The 22,331-nt window shown below is 41.3% G+C and overlaps 1 protein-coding gene across 1 annotated transcript in view; it reads left to right on the top strand.

Moving 5' to 3' along the window:
* Window positions 1–22,331, top strand: part of agbl4 (AGBL carboxypeptidase 4) — a 472,100-nt gene that overhangs the window by 363,848 nt on the left and 85,921 nt on the right. Inside the window, exons 9-10 of the mRNA XM_033027816.1 lie at window positions 3,655–3,769; window positions 11,990–12,101. Coding sequence (XP_032883707.1) covers window positions 3,655–3,769; window positions 11,990–12,101 — 227 coding nt within the window. The remainder of the gene's footprint in view (window positions 1–3,654; window positions 3,770–11,989; window positions 12,102–22,331) is intronic.

The raw sequence follows: 22,331 nt of genomic DNA, 5'->3' as shown, positions 1-22,331 counted from the left end.
TAATAACAGCCCAAAGAGTCCAGACACTACAAAAACTACGACTGGACTACATGACCAGCAATACGAATAACATAACATTCGTTGTTAAGGACCTGATCAAACAGAGCAGGCCAGGAATGCCAGGGATGAAGATCCAGTTCCTGGCATATCCAGAGGACCAACGATTGTGTGTGGTAACACATTTACACCACTACCTGAGAGTCACGGAGAACCTCAGAGGCTCAGAACAATCGGTCCTCATCAGCCACAAGAAACCACACCGAAAGGTGTTAACACAAACTATCTCCAGATGGTTAAAGGAGGTAATGGTGGTAGCGGGAATAAATACTTATATCTTTAAATCTCACTCCACCAGGGCTGCATCTACGTCGGCAGCAAGAACGATGGACGTGCCCCTTGATGACATCCTAGCGGCTGCAGGATGGGTGAACGAAAGAACGTTCCAGCGGTTTTATAACAAACCCATTATCGGACCAGGGGTATTTGCTCGTGCCATCTTAAGTTCTGTTACCTAGTTTTCCCACAGGTTCGGAGGGGAAGCTAATAAAACATTTATTTTCTTTATTTTAAAGCATCAGTGTCTTTACTAACTACGTTATGTCTGAATGCTTTAATAATACTCTCATCCATGGTCAATCCATTCAGTGTGTGACGCCTGGATTCGTAACCGGCGTGAAATCACAGAGCTTTGAAACCTTCACGTAGTCACTCACGTGACTCCGAAGTAAAATAGTAAGATTAAACGAGAACTTACCAGTTTGAAGTTTGATCTTGATTTTATGAGGAGTTACGATGAGCGATTACGTGCCCACCGCTCCCACCCTCATATTATCAAGGTCATATGGAAGTTCTAGTTTTTCACAATCTTACTATTCTCAGGTCTTCTTTTTTATCTGTGATTTAACACCGCTGCTTTGAAGATTGACGCGCACGCAGACGGACGGCCCTTCTTCACGTAATCGCTCATCGTAACTCCTCATAAAATCAAGATCAAACTTCAAACTGGTAAGTTCTCGTTTAATCTTACTATTAATTTCCATTAGAAATCTTATCAGAATTCAATCCAGCACCGCTGCAAATCTTCTGGTTTGGGTGCTCTGAAATTACATTGACTTCTGAATTTATAGTCTTTTAGGTACGCTGATCAAACAGGTATATGGTTAGCTGATGTATCATGCAATTGTACTCCACTACCAATACAAAGTTAATTTATACTTCATTCAGTGCATGTAATTCTTGCGTTTCACAAAATTCCACTGTCAGTGTTAAAGCTCACACCCAAACCATTCAAAATGAGTAAAAGAGTGAATGGATTCAAGCTCCAGTTTACTGAAAGAGAATCTTTTATTATTGTCCTTGATTTTAACAAAGAACCATGTCTTCAATATTTTGGTAAAAGGTTCTGTTGGCTTATAACAATGTAGTTCTTATATTAAGCTAAGTTAGTATAAAAAGGTTACAAAGTCAGTAGTAAAATAAGTATATTAAAGCTGAATGTTCTTGTTGGTGCAGCTAGATTGTGTGATGTTTGGTGGAATGTGTGGGTTGGGGGGAACCATTGCTCCTCCCGTGCAGCAGGTGGCGCTGCACAGGACAAAGGGGGATGTTTTGTATATAGTTATCTCTGTCTGTACACAGTGTGAGTGTGCAGTCAGATGTGTGGTTGCAACCATTTTTAGTTGTCTTGCTGCCAGCATTGAGCTTTAAAATCACATGCCTTTGCCTCGGTGCGTAGTTTGGCAAGAAATTTGGTGATCGATTGCCCTTCCTGTTGCACCATCCGGTAGAAATCAAGGCGATCTGCGAGGAAATTTTGACTTTCTTCGAAATGCAGGCGCAAAGCCGTTGTGATTTCAGCATATGAAACTTCAATTATTTCTTCTGTAAGTAAATTTTGAAGTAGTGCAAAAGTTTCTGGAGACATTGATGAACACAAGAGAGCCTTCTTCTTCAGGTCAGTCGTAATTGCCATACTTTCAAAATAAAACTCAGCGCACATTAAATATGACGATTACCTTTCTAGAGACATTGATGAACACAAGAGAGCCTTCTTCGTCAGGTCAGTCGTAATTGCCATGCTTTCAAAATAAAACTCAGCGTGCATTGAATACGATGATTTGCCCCTCCCCAGGCCTGACGAAGTTCCGCCAGACGACCTCTCCGCCGATCTGCCTGTGGTCCCTCATCGATCGACACGTTGCAATCGTGGTATTCTCCCAAGGCGACTTATTCAGGAATAGAAACTGGAAAGGGGGAGTGTGATGTTTGGTGGACCGTGTGGAGTGAGAGGACTGATTGCTCCTCTCGTGCAGCAGGTGGTGCTGCACAGGACAAAGGGAGATGTTTTGTATATAGTTATCTCTGGCTGTACACAGTGTGAGTGTGCAGTCCGATCGTGTGGTTGCAGCCGTTTTTAGTTGTCTTGCTGCCAGCATTGAGTTAATGTAATAAAGAGCTCTGTTGTACCTTGAAGACTCTCAAGTTTTATACAGACATAGAACAAGAACACAAAAGATTTATTTTCTGCATTGTGTGGACTATTTAACTTTAAACTGAATATTTATAAGCATTTCAAGAATTAGATTTAAAATCATATTTCCATTAATTGCTTTGAAGTAAAAATAATCTAATGAGAAGATAGCATCATTTTCATTTTAAGACAGTTAAATACGTCAGGTTTTTGAAGTTGAAATAGAAAGATATTTTAGTTATGCTGTTCTAATCATCGGGGAAGTTGAGAACTACATACACCATCATCACTGCTGGGAACCCGCTTGGAAATACTGGCAGTTTCATGTCCAACTGCTGACATTTTTCTCCTCAGCTGCTGCCTGACCCAATAAGTTCCTCCAACAGTTTGATTTTTGCTCCAGATTCCAGCATCTGCAGCATTTGTTTGTCGATATTTATCTCCCAGGAATTAAATCTGCCCCATCAACAAGTTTCAGTGAGCTCAGGATTTCTGTGTAAATGCAAAAGTCTTGATTTTGCTGTCTGAGCTACGTCACGGTTATCTTGACTGCGCTCTGCTACCTCAACTTTTCATAGATTCCATATGCATGATACAACCAGAAAATCTCTGCATGGAGTCTAGCAAAAGAGCACACATTTGCTGGCTTCCCCAATACTTATTTAACATTGGATTCATGAGCTCATTAGTTTGAATGAACATTTTATAGATTCTGAAGAAAGCTAAGAGTAAGATAAGTTGAATTATCAAGTGTTTGTATTTGTTTTAATGATCGATCTGTGCAAGAGTGGTTTAACATTGCTTAATTTTTCATTTGAAAAACAATCTGTTGGTTAGGTGTTGAGTGAAATTTCCCATCTCTGCTGAATATTGATAGATTTTAATTTCCAGGCCAGTTACATTTTCAGTCAGCATATGTTGGCATTTCTAAAATCTAAAGTATTTTAAATCTTTTGTTACATGATTTTTTTAAACTCAAGATCCTATTACATAGATCTATTAGAAATTGAGCAACTAATAGTTCAGTCCAGGACTCATTTTAATTCTTACCTGAAAAAATGAAATGATTTTCTGGATTGTTCAATAATCTGGGAAATAAAATCTGATACCAGTAATCGTTGTGCAGTGAAAATGGCATACTGTAACAATATTTTGAAAACATCTTATTTCTTTGTCCCATCTAGGTTTTATTGATTTTCTTGTCAGTCAGCACTCTGTGGCCAAGATTTTACGGGATGTTCTAGTCTTTAAAATAGTGCCTATGCTAAATCCTGATGGAGTTTTTTTAGGTAATTACAGGTGAGTAAAAATTATCACTGGTATATATAAAAACAATATGTCTTCCTTCAGTATAGTACTGATAATCATCAGATAATCATCAGATCTGAAAGTTTAATTTTGATTCAGAACGGAAATCATTCCGCACTTGCACAAGTTCTTGCATGAAAATAAGCTATCATACCACAAAATTACACTGAGGGAACAAAAAATAATATTATTGTTTTCATGTAATGTAATTGTTTCAGATGTCACACCAAACTGTAACTGTAACTGTACTTATTTAATCATGCTAGCAATGGTGTACAGGGTTCACAACTTGATAGGCTGATTTGCAACGATGCAGCATTCCAAAAAAGACAAATTAGCATCACAGTGAAGATGAGTGTAAATTTACATTGGCACGTTTGATGCTGATATTAACAAGAGTATTGGCCCAGTTTTGGTGTGAAATGATTGAACATATTATTTTCTCAGCAGCATTCTGTATGGCTTTTCCAGAATGCTACAAAGTATTTTACCATCCAATTCATTCATAGAAACATAGAAACATAGAAATTAGGTGCAGGAGTAGGCCATTCGGCCCTTCGAGCCTGCACCGCCATTCAATATGATCATGGCTGATCATCCAACTCAGTATCCCGTACCTGCCTTCTCTCCATACCCTCTGATCCCCTTAGCCACAAGGGCCACATCTAACTCCCTCTTAAATATAGCCAATGAACTGGCCTCGACTACCCTCTGTGGCAGAGAGTTCCAGAGATTCACCACTCTCTGTGTGAAAAAAGTTCTTCTCATCTCGGTTTTAAAGGATTTCCCCCTTATCCTTAAGCTGTGACCCCTTGTCCTGGACTTCCCCAACATCGGGAGCAATCTTCCTGCATCTAGCCTGTCCAACCCCTTAAGAATTTTGTAAGTTTCTATAAGATCCCCTCTCAATCTCCTAAATTCTAGAGAGTATAAACCAGTCTTTCTTCATAAGACAGTCCTGACATTCCAGGAATCAGTCTGGTTCAAAGCATAATAATCACATACACAAAGTTATTAAAATAATATAAAATATAACATAAAACATCTGGACTGCACTGAATCTCTGCATGTCTTGACAACAATTGTTTAATATTGAGCCCAATTTGAAACATATTTCTCCCTTAAATATTGTTTTAGGATGCCAGATGAATGAGAACTGACAGGTTTAAATGTTCAATTGAATCATATTCTCATTCAAATGGATTCTTTAAAATTACAATTATGGTTGTTCTGTTTAATTATGATTTTAATCTTCTATTTGTTGTGCGTTCATTCTTCATTTCTAAACCACATATTAAAATTTACTTTCCCCATTTGAAAGTGTTTATTGAATACAGCATAAATTTTAAACATGGATTGATTTGTCACTGTTACAGTCATTCTAACCAGCAGTTGACTACTCATGAGATTAGTATGGGATGGCAGAACTGACAGTATGATATTCTTCGTTCTTTGACGTAATTGGTAGCAGAAATATTCAATTCTGTGCCCTTGTTATGAATGCTATTATCAGCCTGCCGAGTTTAAATCTGGAGGCTGTCCCACACATTGACCTTTCTCTTGGATATCTTCTACATACTGTGAGGTATGTTTGATGTCAATATAATGTTGCATTACAAAATCATTGTAGAATTGTTTGGTTCCAATAAATGTTCCTGTGTGTGGTTGTAACTTGTAGGAGTAGGTCTTTGACATTTTGGGGTCTGGCAATAATAAATACTGCCTATAATTACAGTCCAAATGGTTGGTTCATTTTTAATTTTATGCAATATGAGAAAGCAATGAATATTTGCATTCATTCTCATCATAACAATTCTTAAGAATTCATAATATTGGTTTGTGACTTCCAGAGAACAACCAGACATTGTAGACTCTAATACAGCTTTTATTTCACTAACTGAATATTTAACTTAATTATCCTATAATTGTTACAATTGGCATTTGAAAAGGTGTCCAATTTTAGAGACCATGCACTCTATCATTTATTCGTGGTGCTTAGGTCAACAGAGAACTTTAAAAGTATCATTTAATTTCCATTAATAATTTGCATTTCAAGTCTATAAGCTGTTACTCCTTAAGAGAGTCTTGAATACAATGTTTTGACATTTTGTTAAATGTGCAAATTACAGTTTTAGGGCCAATTCTTGTTTCTAACAATCCTTCTAAAGTGTCTTGTGTTTGTGGATGAATAAATTATAGAGGAGCAGCTGGCAGAACCAAATCGCAAACACAAAAAAGTTGTTTGTCAGTGCAGTAACTGCAGCCTCTGTTGTTCCATTGACATTTAAATTTAAAAAAAGTGTGAGCATAAAAGCTGAAGCGAAAGAAAAACTGGACATTTTCTTTTGAATTGTGTCTCAAACAATGTAGATTTAAATTGGCTTTAATGTTAATTTAAAATAGATTGTCCTTTAGTCGGTATCCAAATATTTTTTTAAACTCATTCTTCGTATCAAGTTGGCTGAATTTATTTTGTTTAATCCTAAATGTTTTGTGGTAACAAGTGATAAAAAACAAAAGGAGCCAAAAAGACAACCTGTCAAATGATGATATTTGATACCAGTAACAAAAAGAGACAATGAGGGTTACACTGAAGAATTAGTTTTTCTAACTCGGCAGGGGTTTTGATTTAATGTTATCTAAATTGCGAAGTTATAAAGCATCAAACAGCCAAATAATTTGCACCATTTGAAACTCACTGCGTGCATTTCTCAATTCACAAACTCCTTAAAATGCACCTTTCCAAATTAATCATGGTAAACATATGGTATGAGAAATTTTCCAGCTGCAATTTAAATTGCGCCTTTTCTATATCTTTGATATCTGAGACAAATGAACAGAATAAAAATGATCAAAATCAAGTTGGACGTAAAGTAACAAAGGAGTAACTGTTGGAATCAAGAAATAAAATAAAATAATGATGAAAATGGAAAAAAGATCAACTCCACCAGCATAACATTTAGAGAAAGGTCTGATCTATATTTAAATTGTTACTGTCTTTTTTTTTGGATAGCTACTGAAATATATTACAGTGTACAATAAGGAATTCCTTACAGATAAATTGTGAATAATAAATGCAAAGTACTTCTGCAAATAATCAATTAAAATATAATGTATTTATGAGCAGGAATGTAAAACTAAATATTATTTATATCTGTTCAAACATAGGGAGTTTAATCCTCCATTATAGACACAAGGAACTGCAGATATTTATTTATAAAAGAGACACCAAGAAACAGGCACCATACATTCTGTTTGGGTAGCTTACTACCTGGCGGTATGAACATTGAATTCTCCAATTTTAGGTAACCAACCTACAATCACCTCCCATCCTCCTACCCCCCTTTTCCCCCTTTCGTTCCTGTACCTCACCTGGAAGTGCACCCATTTCACTCTTTCCCTGCATACCTTTCCACCTATAGTCTTTCCTCTGGCTTCACATTTTCATGCCTCTTCTATCCTTACCTCATCTCACACTTTTTGTCTTTTCATCTTCATAAGTTCATAAGACATAGGAGCAGAATGATCATTGCTGATCTATTTTCCCTTTCAACCCATTCTTCTGCCTTCTCCCAGTAACCCTTAACACCCTTATTACTCAAGAATCTGTTAATCTACACTCTATCAGTGGGAATGAATTCCACAGTTTCACCACCCTCTGACTAAAGAAATTCCTCCTTATCTCTTTTCAAAATGTACATCCTTTTATTCTGAGGCTACGCCCTCTAGTTCTAGATTCTCCCACTCGTGGATACAACCACACTCCATTCTGGACCTACGTCAGACTCTTATTCATTGACTACAGCTTAGAGTTTAATATAGTTTAGAGATACAGCTTGGAAACAGGCCCTACGGTCTACTGAGTCTGCGCCGATCACCCGTACACTACTTCTATCCTACATTAGGGACAATTTACACAAACCAATTAATCTACAAACCCGCACATCTTTGGGATTTGGGAGGAAACTGGAGCACTTAGTGAAAACCCATGCAGTCACAGGGAGACCCTAACCCTAATACACATTCCGTGCAGACAACACCTATAGTCAGGATCGAACCCGGGTCTCTGGCGTTGTATGTCAGCAATACTGTTGCGCTACTGTACTACACCAGAAGCTCTGAAAGCTCGTTTCTAAACTCATGGAATTTGGAGTCAGCGCTCCCCTCTGCAACTGGATCCTTGACTTCCTGACCAACAGACCACATCAGTGAGGATAGGTAACAAATTTCAGCCTCTTCTATACTCCTTATACACTAATGACTATGCATCCAAATGCCAATCCAACTCAATTTACAAATTCTCCGATAATACCACCATAATGGGCCGGATATCAAATAATGGCGAGACGGGGTACAGAAAGGAGTTTGAGAACCACGGAAGCTGGATCCAAGACAACAACCTCTACCTCAATGTCAGTAAGACAAAGGAAATTGTGATCAACTTCAGGATGCAAAGTGGTACACACATCCTGATATACATTGAGGGATTCAAAGTAGATATAGTTGAAAGCTTCAAGTCCTTAGGAATAAATATCACCAGAAATTTGTTCAGGACTAGTCCCATTGAACCGATGGCCAAGAAAGCACACCAATGCCTCTACTTCCTTAAGAAATTTGGCATGTCCCCAAACAACTACAGATGCGCTGAAGAAAACATTTTATAGGGATGCATCACAGTATGGTTTGGGAACAGGCCCATCCAAGACCGTAAGAAATTGCAAAGTTGTGGATGTAGCCCAGACCATCACGCAAACCAACCTCCCTTCAATTGACTCCATCTACACTTCACACTGCCTCATCAATGTCACCACCATAATCACCCCGATCACTCCCTCTTCTCCACTCTCGAATCAGGCAAGAGAAAATGTATACCTCCAGAGTCTGGAACAGTTTCTTCCCAGCTGTTATCAGGCAATTGAAACATCCTATCATCAATTAAAGAGTAGTCCTAGTCCATATACCTCACTGGAGACCTTCCGAACTATCTTTAATTGATCTTTACTGGACTTTATCTTGCACTAAATGTTATTTCCTTTATCCTGTATCTGTATACTGTGGACGGCTTGATTGTAATCATGTATAATCTTTTTGTTGACTGGATAGCATGCAACATAAGGCTTTTTACTGTACCTTGGTGCAAGTGACAATTAAAAACTAAACTAAAGAATATTAGATATGGTGTTTCAAATGAAAAGCTCATGTACCTGAACGATAGGGAGCAGTGGGTGAGAAATTATAATTTATGTTTTTAACCTTTCGTGAATACAACAGAATGTTGTCCATCGGTAAAAGAATACAATTCAAAAAGCTATTAATTCCCAATTAATGATGCGTAGTTAACTTTCAACCTGTCTACATTCATTTAAAAGTATGAGGCCAGAAATGTAATGTACATGATCAGAGAGGGAAGTTAATGAACCCTCCATGGAGACATGTAGGATGGAACTGTAAATGCTGGTTTAAACCAAACATTTTGAAGTGTTAAGACCAGAAACCATGGAGGATAGACACAAATAGCTGGACTAACTCAGTGGGTTAGTCTCTGGAGAGAAGGAATGGGTGACGTTTTGGGTCGAGACCCTTCTTCAGGCTAGTTAAGGATAAGGGAAATTAGAGATTTAGACGACGATGTCGAGAGATAAAGAACAACGGACTCAGGCCGCCGCCGCCAGAACACCGTCTCAGCCACCGGAGCACCGTTCCAGCCCCGAGCCGGGTCGCCCTCACGTGAGCGTCTCAGCCCCACGCCAGGCCGCCCCCATGGGAGCACCGTTTCCCTCGGGCTTGGCCGCCCTCACGGGAGCGCCGTTACCCTCGAGCTGGGCCGCCCAGACGGGAGCGCCGTTTCCCTCGAGCTGGGCCGCCCCAATGGGAGCGCCATTTCCCTCGGGCTGGGCCGCCCCAACGGGAGCGCCATTTCCCTCGAGCTGGGCCGCCCCGACGGGAGCGCCATTTCCCTCGAGCTGGGCCGCCCCAACGGGAGCGCCGTTTCCCTCGGGCTGGGCCGCCCTCATGGGAGCGCCGTTTCCCTCGAGCTGGGCCGCCCCGACGGGAGCGCCGTTTCCCTCGGGCTGGGCCGCCCCAACGGGAGCGCCGTTTCCCTCGAGCTGGGCTGCCCCGACGGGAGCGCCGTTACCCTCGGGCTGGGCCGCCCCGACGGGAGTGCTGTTACCCTCGGGCTGGGCCGTCCTCACGGGAGCGTCTCAGCCCCGCGCCAGGCCGCCCTCACGGGAGCGTCACAGCCCCTCACGGGAGCACCGTTCCAGCCCCGAGCCGGACCGCCCTCACGGGAGCGAGCCCAGGGCGAGTCCTGACAGGCTCTGCCTCCGGAGCCTCGAGGTCGCCAGCTCCGCCATTAGGCCTCAGCGCAGACGGAGGCAGAGAAGGGGGATACGACAAAAAAGTCGCATTCCCCCGAAGGAAGAGACAGCAAGCACTGTTTCAACCCTCCACCCCCCCCCCCCCCACACACATAAACACAACCTAAAAACCAAAAACTTAACTACACAAAACGAAAAAAACAACACAAAAAAGTAAAAACAAACGGACTGCAGGCGAGCCGCAGCCATTCAACAGCGCCGCCACTTCCGGACTTTAAAATCTGTATTCCTACACTGCACTAGAAGAACCCTTGGCCATTGATGGGGAAGAGTGTTTGAAGATCAAGATCTCAAATCCATCTCAGAACTTTGGTCAAATCAGCATCAGCAACCCCAGCTTTAAAGTCCTTATTACACTCAGTCAGTTCTAATGGACATGCTGCGTTCTCAAAGCCACCTTGAAAAAAATGAAACATCTCCATCAACTCATTGCTCAAAATGAAGAAGCACATATGTATGTAAGTGAAAACTTAAAGTACCTTTGCCATGTGCATGCAAAACCCTCGTATAAAGGATGGAAAATGTGACTCATCTCTCAAAAAATCCACCCACCTGCCTCATCAAACACTTCCTGCCCCATCTGTGACAGGGTCCTCTAGTCTCACATAGGCCCTATCAACTAGCTCAGAACCCTGAGAACTAGACTGGAAGCAAACCTTGAGGGACTGCCTAAGTGCAATATCAAATGAAAATAGCAATGTAACATTAAAAACATATTTTAAATGCCTTTATTCAATGCAAGAAATATTAAAATGAATTGCATATACATAGATACAGGATTGACACGAATGACATTATAATAACATGACAGAAACATAGAAAAAGATAAAGATGTGGAAAGATAGATGAAGCTGGGGCATTTCAAAATGTTTTCTGAAGATTGATTTATTAAACTGAGTGCGAGGACAGCATGATTCATAAGGAGTAACACAACAGCTTTAAAAATGTAAAAGAAAAGATGGCAGAACCAAATTAGTGTGAGATGTAAGTAATGTATGGCAACAAAAGTTTTACAGCCAAGCAATGAGGTGGCAGAGGAATTCTAACTCGAATATAATGAAGGAACTGAATGGACCAAGGTAATGGAAGACAGGTTTTGCTACTTTATGGAGATGTAAAGTTCACAATATTCAGCCTCTGGACCAGTACCATGCCTAGGGAGGCAATACAAAATCATCAAGAACAACAGAGACAATTTTTGCTATTTTTAGATACTCTGTGCTGCCTCCCACATTTCAGGCATGGTACTGCCCCAGGGCCTGGATCCTGTGGAATGAAATGCATCCCTCCCTTCCATGGCTTCAACTGAAGTCCTCGGGCACCTGAGGAGAATGATGCTCTACCCCCTCATCTTCCCCCTCGTCTTCCTCATCATGCTGGAAGGCTTCAGGCCTGCAGCAAGCTCTCCTGCTGTTTCAATTGAACAGATTGCAAAAAAAGATAAGCAAAGTGTGAAACCCTGTCTTAAGTGGTACAAGCAGTAGAATCACATTTTGAACCTGACAGCATTGTCCACCAGACTCCGAGTGGTCCTGTGGGTTTTACATTATTAGTGCCCAGCGCCATTCCCCAGCATGGACAGTCAGAACCACTTCTGAATACAGGCTAAAAGAAAAGGAATAATACCACATATAAAAATGTGAGCAATAACAAAATTGCACGTACACAACAAAATATATGGAAAATCATGTTATTTAAAATATTGTTCAGAGTTTAATTTGAGATGTTACACAACATATGGTGCTGTTGCTTACATAAACCAATCAATTACGGTTGGTACCATAAATGTAAAATTCTCCTCTAACAAAATCCTGTATTACTATATCTTTAGATGCTCTTTAATGGGATTTGATCTAAATCGACACTGGCAGGATCCCTCTGCTTGGGCTCACCCCACACTTTATGGAGTTAAGCAGCTGATTGTACAAATGTATGATAACCCGGTGAGTAATAATAATGAAAAGTTGGTGATAGTGTCATCTCGGCAGAATAGAAAATGTAATTTGTAGTTTGAATATAACATTCTGTAAATGGTTTTCAGATAACTGCTGCAGGCTTGCAAAAAGTCACATTCGTTTATTGAGAAAAACTTTTCTGATGTTTGTTCTTATGAAGAAAGAGTCTACAGTTTAATTTCCTTTTCCATTATCAAGCCCTGGAGAGTTGGAATGGGGCATATATTGATTATTTGAATAATTGATCAATTTTGCAGATGAGTAAAATTGTGGCAGTGAATGAAGTTCTCCTATGTCCTGCAATTTAATGGAAATGGCTTTATATAAGTGTGCATTTTCCAAAACCTAGCTGAATCCTGATCTTCTCCTTACCTGAAAGTGTATTCTTATTGCAGATTTTAATACAGGTCTCACTTTTCCATGTCCTCTAATTCAGTCTTTTAACCGCACTGAAGATGTTTAAGTTATAGGTATAGGGAATGGTTAACAGTAATATAATATGATCAATATTTGATGAGATATAAACTCTCTCATAATTGTTGCCACTGTCCCTGGTTCTTTACATTTCTAGTTTGTTTGGCATCATATAGGAACTAAACTTAAATTTTATTCACTTTTTAATTGAAATAATTATATTAAAATATTTTCATAATTATTTTCACAGAACTTTTTATATTGGATCTTACATTGTTATATAACATTAAGTAAAACAGTGTGTAAAAAGGATCTGCAGATGCCGGTTTACACCAAAAAATAACACAAAATGTTGGTGTAACTCAGCGGGACAGGCAGCATCTCTGGAGAGAAAGAATGGGTAATGATTCAAGTCGAGACCCTTCTTCAGACAATTCAGAAAATTATGAAGCAGCGTTTCGACCTGAAATGTCACCCATTCGTTCTCTCCAGAGCTGCTGCCTGTCCCACTGAGGTACTCCAGCATTTAGTGTCTATCAAGCAGAATAGATTAGTGGGTTTATGACCTGTAACTATCAGAGTTCACATTCACATGTCAATCTATGTTCTTAACTGAGTTCCAAAATACTTGATTGATGTTTAATGCACATTATTTGTATAATTGTTAATGCTATTTTTTGTTCATATGTAAATTCCATTGAAAAAGTGTTGGTGATTCATTTCCTGAACCTGGTGCAGTCTGTGAGGTGAAGATACCTTCGCAACTTTAAAACGCAGGGAATTCCAGGATGTTGACACAATGATGCTGCCGAGACGGCAATATATTTCCATGTGAGACTCGCATGTAATTCCCAGAAGGATTTTCAGATGGGTTTATTCATAAGCATTTACTGGCAATGCCCTTCTAGGCAGTAGGGTTTGGGATTTACTATCAAAGTAGACTTGACTGCTTGAGTGTACTTTGTGGAAGGTGTAACTTGCAACCATGGTAGTGCGGAAAAGGTTAATGTTCTGATCAAATGACAAACAAAACTGGTTACTTTGTTCCTGATGTTGTCGTGCTTCTGAAGTATTTAGTTTAGTTTATGTTTAGTTTAGAGACACAGCGCGGAAACAGGCCCTTCGGCCCACTGAGCCCGTACCGACCACGATCTCTGCACATTAAAATTATCCTACACACACTAAGGACAATTTATATTTATACCAAGTCAATTAACCTGCAAACCTATACACCTTTTTAGTGTGTGAGGAAACCGAAGATTTCAGAGAAAACCCACGCGGTCACGGGGAGAACGCACAAACTCTACCCGTTGTAGGGATCATACTTGGGACTTTGACGCTGAAAGTGCTGTAAAGCAGCAACTCTACCGCTGCGCCACCTTGCCGCCCCCCTGTGCCACCGTGCAGCCTCATGCACCACTGTGCTGCCCCTTGTGCCACAGTGCCCACCCGTATTGTTGTGAGAATGCTTGGCTTGTGAAAATGTAATGTAGAAGGTTTTTGGGAGGTAGGAAGTGTGTCACCAGTTGGCAAAATGATATAATCTGGCATGTTGTTGCATTTATGGTTTTAATGCTGTTGTTTAGCTTCAATTACTGGTTGGTGGCAACCCTCAGGGACTATGCTTAGGTTCTCTCGTTGAACGTGTCCATTTCCTACTTCTTAACTGGTGAAAATGTTAATTGTCAGTTAACAACCTAGGCTTCGACCTTGGCTAGATTTTGCTATAAATCAGTAGTGACTATTTCACCATATATTGTTCAGTTCTAATACATTCTAAATCCAATTTGATGTTTACATGCTACTTCCAGTAATACCTTTTCTGATATTTTGTCAGGAAAGGAATGCAATGACACTTAAAATCAATCCATTCCATCTTACTGAGGCTTTCCTCAGATGTTAATGTATCTTCATGGCACATAGTATTTCATGCTCTATTGTACACTTGATCCCATGCATATTCTGCTCAGTTTAAAGCTGATCATTTCTTCTTTTCATAGAATTATAAAGCAATAGGATTTTTATTAATTTATTTGCAAAACATTGCATTGGAATATTGGACATGGTGGGTGATAGTGGTTAAGTTACAAGTTGAGCAACCCAAATGCCCAGACTCCAGTGATGTACGTTCAAACCCCATCATGACAACTGTTATTAATCCAGAATTTAAAAAAAAACTTAGTAATGATAATGACCAAATGACTAGATTGTCATAAATATTTAATTCACTAATATCTTTCAGATGAGGAAATCTGCCATCCTCATCCAGTCAGATTTACTTCTGACTCCAGGCCTACAACAATGTGGTTGTCTCTTAACCTCATTCTGAAATGGACCCACAAGCATTCAGTTGTATTTCAACAGTTAAATTAAAACAGTCTATATTCTGAAGTCCTTCCTGCAAGTCAATCTGGAGATTGGTCTAAATTGAGAACACACCCACAGACAGCTCAATCAATGGAATGAGCTAATTGTATTTACAGACACATACCTTCTCCACATGTGACAGTAACCAGAATAGGTCCTATTCTACTGTCAAGGCACACCCACCAGCAGGAACAGCACAATGGTACACAGACAAGATAGAGTAGTCCAGGGAGTCCTCAACGTTGACTCCAGACCCTTTAATGGTGGCATGTGGAAAGCGTGGACCTCATCTTGGTGAAGGTAGTTATCATTGATGATATTCACCATTAGTGCACCAGTACAGTCTTTGGTTATCTGAGGAAATTAGCTCAAACCCAAAGTAAAGTTCATGTTCCACTCGATAGCAATGATTCCTTTCCTCCTAATACTTGAAGTAGCTTGAAATATCTATAGCAGGCACCTGAAGATACCATCTGTACAAAATAATCTCATAATCCAACATTCCTGGCATTGGGACACTGCTCTCTTTTCCAAGTGGGAAGAGTTGACCAGGCAGATAGAAAAATAAAATTAAAAAGATAAAAAATGTGCTATCACGCAAAAAAATTGGGAGAATTTACCTATAAATAGAACAAGGATGTTTTTCACCCTTGTTATTGTGATTGTTCCAAACATCGGCTGCTTACAGTGATTGCAGCTGCCATGTTTTTGCTAAAAAGAATCATGATTAGTGGGTCTCAACCTTCAAGAGATCTCTCCATGGCACGAACAAGTACAGTCCTGTGAAAAGCTATTATTCTATGGTGGGGGAATATGTACGTCAAGCAGAACACATAATTTCTGGCTTCACAATCATCGATGCAGATCAATTTGTGTATCATCAATGTATCCAATCATTTGTGAGATAAGTTTATCAAATGGGAGAAATTGCAACATGATGTTTTAAATGTATAAAAAATTAAAAACTCAGGAGGCATTGGGAGCAGATTTCCCTTTGGGGGCATCCAATTCATGTCTTCTTGCTGACGTTATCAATATTTTTCCTTGTTTTACTGGCACTTAAAAACTATGGTCATAACTTTCATATCATTGGTATAATTAGAGTAAAGTTGTGATGAGCATCACATACAGTGCATTCAGAAAGTATTCAGACCCCTTCACTTTTTCCACATTTTGTTACATTTCAGCCTTATTCTAAAATGGATTAAATTCTTTTTTTTAAATCATCAATCTACACACAATACCCCAGAATATAAAAGTGAAATTACGTGTTTAGAAATGTTTGCAATTAAAAAGAAATAACATAGAAAATAGGTGCAGGTGTAGGCCATTCGACCCTTCGAGCCTGCACCGCCATTCAATATGATCATGGCTGATCATCCAACTCAGTATCCTGTACCTGCCTTCTATCCATACCCCCTGATCCCTTTAGCCACAAGGGCCACATCTAACTCCCTCTTAAATATAGCCAATGAACTGGCCTCAACTACTTTCTGTGGCAGAGAATTCCAGAGATTCACCACTCTCTGTGTGAAAAATGTTTTCCTCATCTCGGTCCTAAAAGATTTACCCCTTATCCTTAAACTGTGACCCCTTGTTCTGGACTTCCCCAACATCAGGAACAACCTTCCTGCATCTAGCCTGTCCAACCCCTTAAGAATTTTGTAAGTTTCTATAAGATCCCCCGTCAATCTTCTAAATTCTAGCGAGTACAAGCCGAGTCTATCCAGTCTTTCTTCATATAATAATAATAATAATAATAAATGTTATTTATGGGCGCCTTTCAAGAGTCTCAAGGACACCTGAAAGGCCTGAAAGACCTGAAAGACATATGAAAGTCCTGACATCCCAGGAATCAGTCTGGTCAACCTTCTCTGTACTCCCTCTATGACAAGAATGTCTTTCCTCAGATTAGGAGACCAAAACTGTACGCAATACTCCAGGTGTGGTCTCACCAAGACCCTGTACAACTACAGTAGAACCTCCCTGCTCCTATACTCAAATCCTTTAGCTATGAATGCTAACATACCATTCACTTTCTTCACTGCCTGCTGTACCTGCATGCCTACTTTCAATGACTGGTGTACCATGACACCCAGGCCTTGTTGCATCTCCCCCATTCCTAATCGGCTACCATTCAGATAATAGTCTACTTTCCTGTTTTTGCCACCAAAGTGGATAACCTCACATTTATCCACATTATACTGCATCTGCCATGCATTTTCCCACTCACCCAGCCTATCCAAGTCACCTTGCAGCCTCCTAGCATCCTCCTCACAGCTAACACTGCCCCCCAGCTTCGTGTCATCCGCAAACTTGGAGATGTTGCATTCAATTCCCTCGTCCAAATCATTAATATATATTGTAAATAGCTGGGGTCCTAGCACTGAGCCTTGCGGTACCCCACTAGTCACTGCCTGCCATTGTGAAAAGGACCCGTTTACTCCTACTCTTTGCTTCCTGTCTGCCAGCCAGTTCTCTATCCACATCAATACTGAACCCCCAATACCGTGTGCTTTAAGTTTGTATACTAATCTCTTATGTGGGACCTTGTCAAAAGCCTTCTGAAAGTCCAGATATAACACATCCACTGGTTCTCCCTTATCCACTCTACTAGTTACATCCTCGAAAAATTCTATAAGATTCGTCAGACATGATTTACCTTTCATAAATCCATGCTGACTTTGTCCAATGATTTCACCACTTTCCAAATGTGCTGCTATCCCATCTTTAATAACTGTTTCTAGCAGTTTCCCCACTACCGATGTTAGACTAACTGGTCTGTAATTCCCCGTTTTCTCTCTCCCTCCCTTTTTAAAAAGTGGGGTTACATTAGTTACCCTCCAATCTTCGGGAACTACTCCAGAATCTAAAGTGTTTTCAAAAATTATCACTAATGCATCCACTATTTCTGGGGCTACTTCCTTAAGTACTCTGGGATGCAGCCTATCTGGCCCTGGGGATTTATCGGCCTTTAATCCATTCAATTTACCAAACACCACTTCCCGGCTAACCTAGATTTCACTCAGTTCCTCCATCTCATTTGATCCCCGGTCCCCTGCTATTTCCGGCAGATTATTTATGTCTTCCTTAGTGAAGACAGAACCAAAGTAATTATTCAATTGGTCTGCCATGTCCTTGTTCCCCATGATCAATTCACCTGTTTCTGACTGCAAGGGACCTACATTTGTTTTAACTAATCTTTTTCTCTTCAATATCTATAAAAACGTTTGCAGTCAGTTTTTTATGTTCCCTGCCAGTTTTCTTTCATAATCTATTTTCCCTTTCCTAATTAAGCCCTTTGTCATCCTCTGCTGGACTCTGAATTTCTCCCAGTCCTCTGGTAGGCTGATTTTTCTGGTTAATTTGTATGCTTCATCTTTTGTTTTGATACTATCCCTGATTTCCCTTGTTATCCACAGATGCACTACCTTCCCTGATTTATTCTTTTGCCAAACTGGGATGAACAATTGTTGTAGCTCATCCATGTAGTCTTTAAATGCCTTCCATTGCATATCCACCGTCAACCCTTTAAGAATCAATTGCCAGTCTGTCTTGGCCAATTCACGTCACATACCCTCAAAGTTACCTTTCTTTAAGTTCAGGAACCTTGTTTCTGAATTAACAATGTCACTCTCCATCCTAATGAAGAACTCAACCATATTATGGTCACTCTTGCCCAAGGGGCCACGCACAACAAGACTGCTAACTAACCCTTCCTCATTACTCAATACCCAGTCTAGAATAGCCTGCTCTCTCGTTGGTTCCTCTACATGTTGGTTTAGAAAACTATCCCACATACATTTCAAGAAATCCTCTTCCTCCGGACCCTTGCCAATTTGATTCACCCAATCTATATGTAGATTGAAGTCACCCATTATAACTGTTTTACCTTTGTTGCACGCATTTCTAATTCCCTGTTTGATGCATCCCCAACTCCACTACTACTGTTAGGTGGCCTGTACACAACTCCCACTAGCGTTTTCTGCCCCTTAGTGTTTCGCAGCTCTACCCATATCGATTCCACATCCTCCAAGCTAATGTCCTTCCTTTCTATTGCGCTAATCTCCTCTCTAACCAGCAACGCTACCCCACCTCCTTTTCCTTTCTGTCTATCCCTCCTGAATATTGAATATCCCTGGATGTTCAGCTCCCAGCCTTGGTCACCCTGGAGCCATGTCTCCGTGATCCCAATTATATCATAGTTATTAATAGCTATCTGCACATTCAACTCATACACCTTATTACGAATGCTCCTTGCATTGAGACACAAAGCCATCAGGCTTGTTTTTACAACACTCTTACCCCTTATACAATTATGGTGAAAAGTGGGCCTTTTTGATTTTTGCCCTGGATTTGTCTGCCTGCCACTTTTACTTTTCACCTTGCTACTTATTGCTTCTACCCTCATTTTACACCCCTCTGTCTCTACGCTCACACATTTAAGAAACCCTTTCCCTTTAACTCCATCCTCGACTATCCCATTTGACACCCCACCCCCCTTATTCAGTTTAAAACCACCCGTGTAGCAGTGGCAAACCTGCCTGCCAGAATGCTGGTCCCCCACCTGTTAAGATGCAATCCGTCCCTTTTGTACAGATCCCCCATACTCCAAAACAGATCCCAGTGATCTAAGAATTTAAACCCCTGCCCCGTGCACCAGTTCCTCAGCCACACATTCAGGTCCCATATCTCCCTGTTCCTGCTCTCGCCAGCACGAGGAACTGGAAGCAAACCGGAGATAACAACCCTGGAGTTCCTGCTTTTCAGCATTTTTCCAAGCTCTCTGAAGTCACGCTGCAGAATATTCATCCCCTTCTTTCCGACATCGTTTGTGCCGACATGCACTACCACTTCCGACTGTTCACCTTCGCCCTTGAGGATTTTCTGCACTCTGTCCGTGACATCCTGGATCCTGGCACCAGGAAGGCAGCACACCATCCTCGAATCCCGTCTGTTGCCGCAGAAACCCCTGTCCGTACCTCTCACAATGGAGTCTCCCACTACAATGGCGTTGCCTGACGTTGGCCTCTTTGGTTTTGGCTCAATAGCCCTTTTTGTTCGCAAGCCAGTCCGCCGCTCGGTGTAATAACGTCTTCTGACCCGACAGCTTCTAAGTGGGTGAACCTGTTCACAAGAGGTACAACACCCGGGGACGTTTGCATTCCATGCTTCCCTCCCTTGTTCACCATTCTTCTCTCTTCCAGTACCTTAGGTGTAACAATCTTACTGTAGGATTTGTCGAGGAACGACTCAGTTTCTCGGACGAACCTGAGGTCATTCACTTGCTTCTCCAGTTCCCCAACACGGTCCTTAAGGAGCTGTACCTGGATGCACTTCTCACATTTGTAGCAGCCAGAGGCACCAGCAGTGTCCTTGACCTCCCACTTACTGCGTCTCTCCCTCTTCAGCCTTTTGCGTAGCCTCCTCGCCGAAGACTCTCGAGCCAAAGACTCGCACCTTTCGCACAGGGTACTTCCCTCACAAGGCCGCTTACTCACTGCCGCTCGCTAAGAGCCGTCTTGTTTATATTGACTGATAAATTGCCTAATTTACCAATTTACAAACCAAATTCCTCAGTTTTCAACTGTTTTCCCCCCTCTCACTTCTCTCCTCCCACTTGGGCTAAAGCCAATCAGTGTTTTCTCGTGCTTATCTTTGTTGCTGTTGCTTCCAAATCCACAGCAGCTCTGAGTAAAGTCTGCCTGTGCTTTGCCTCTCCTTTTCAACTGTTTTCCCCCCTCTGACTCACTTCTCTCCTCCCACTTGTGCTAGAGCCAATCAGTGTTTTCTCCTGCTTGTCTCTGTTGCTGTTCCTTCCAATTCCACAGCAGCTCTGAAATATCACATTTACATAAGTATTTAGACCCTTTACTCAGTACTTTGTTGAGGCACCTTTGGCAACGATTACATGACGTTACAAGCTTGGCACACCTGTAGACAAGAGACAATACCACCATTCGAGCCAGCACCACCATTCAATGTGGTCATGGGTGATCATCCCCAATCAGTACCCCATTCCTGCCTTCTCCCCATATCCCCTGACTCCGCTATTTTTAAGAGCCCTATCAAGCTCTCTCTTGAAAGTATCCAGAGAACTGGCCTCCACCACCCTCTGAGGCAGAGAATTCCACAGACTCACAACTCTCTGTGTGAAAAAGTGTTTCTTCATCTCCATTCTAAATGCCTTGTCATCCTTCTAAACTCCAGAGTGTACAAGCCCAGCTGCTCCATTCTCTCAGCATATGACAGTCCCGCCATCCCGGGAATTAACCTTGTAAACCTTTGTGTATTTGGGTAATTTCTCCCAGTCTTCTCTGCAGATCTACTCAAGCTTTGTCAGGTTGGATGGGGAGCGTCCCTCCAGGTCCCTCCAGAGATGTCCGATCGGGTTCAAGTCCGGGCTCTGGCTGGGCCACTCAAGGACATTCACAGACTTGTCACGAAGCCACCCCTGCGATGTCTTGGCTGTGTGCTTAGGGTCGTTGTACTGTTGGAAGGTGAACCTCCACCTCAGTCTGAGGTCCAGAACACTCTGGAGCAGCTTTTAATCAAGGATTTCTCTGTACTTTGCATAGTTAATCTTTCCCTCGATCCTGACTAGATCTCCCAGTTCCTGCCGCTGAAAGGTATCCTCAGCATGATTCTGCCTCCACCATGCTTCACCGTATAGACAATAGGTGCAGGAGTAGGCCATTCGGCCTTTCGAGCCATAACCACCATTCAATGTGATCATGGCTGATCATCCACAATCAGTACCCCACTCCTGCATTCTCCCCATATCCCCTGACTCCGCTATCTTTAAGAGCCCTATCAAGCTCTCTCTTGAAAGTATCCAGAGAACCGGCCTCCACCACCCTCTGAGGCAGAGAATTCCACAGACTCACAACTCTCTGTGTTAAAAAGTGTTTCTTCATCTCCGTTCTAAATGCCTTACCGCTTATTCTTAAACTGTGGCCCCTGGTTCTGGACTTCCCCAACATCGGGAACTTGTTTCCTGCCTCTAGCGTGTCCAAACCCTTAATAATCTTATATGTTTCAATAAGAATCCTCTCATCCTTCTAAATTCCAGAATATACAAGCCCAATTACTCCATTCTCTAAGCATATGACAGTCCCGCCATCCCGGGAATTAACCTTGTAAACCTATGGTGCACTCCCTCAATAGCAAGAATGTACTTCCTCAAATTAGGGGGACCAAAACTGCACACAATACTCCAGGTGTTGGCTCACTAGGGCCCTATACAACTGCAGAAGGACCTCTTTGCTCCTATACTCAACCTCTTGTTATGAAGGCCAACATGCCATTCGCTTTCTTCACTGCCTGCTGTAACTACATGCTTACTTTCATTGACTGATGAACAAGGACCCCCAGATCCCGTTGTACTTCCCCTTTTCCCAACGACACCATTTAGATAATAATCTGCCTTCCTGTTTT

The sequence above is a fragment of the Amblyraja radiata genome, chromosome 10 (assembly GCF_010909765.2).
Source record: "Amblyraja radiata isolate CabotCenter1 chromosome 10, sAmbRad1.1.pri, whole genome shotgun sequence".
In the NCBI taxonomy this organism is placed as follows: domain Eukaryota; kingdom Metazoa; phylum Chordata; class Chondrichthyes; order Rajiformes; family Rajidae; genus Amblyraja; species Amblyraja radiata.
Note: the sequence above shows the minus strand (reverse complement) of the source record. Positions and strands in the feature narration are given on the sequence as shown.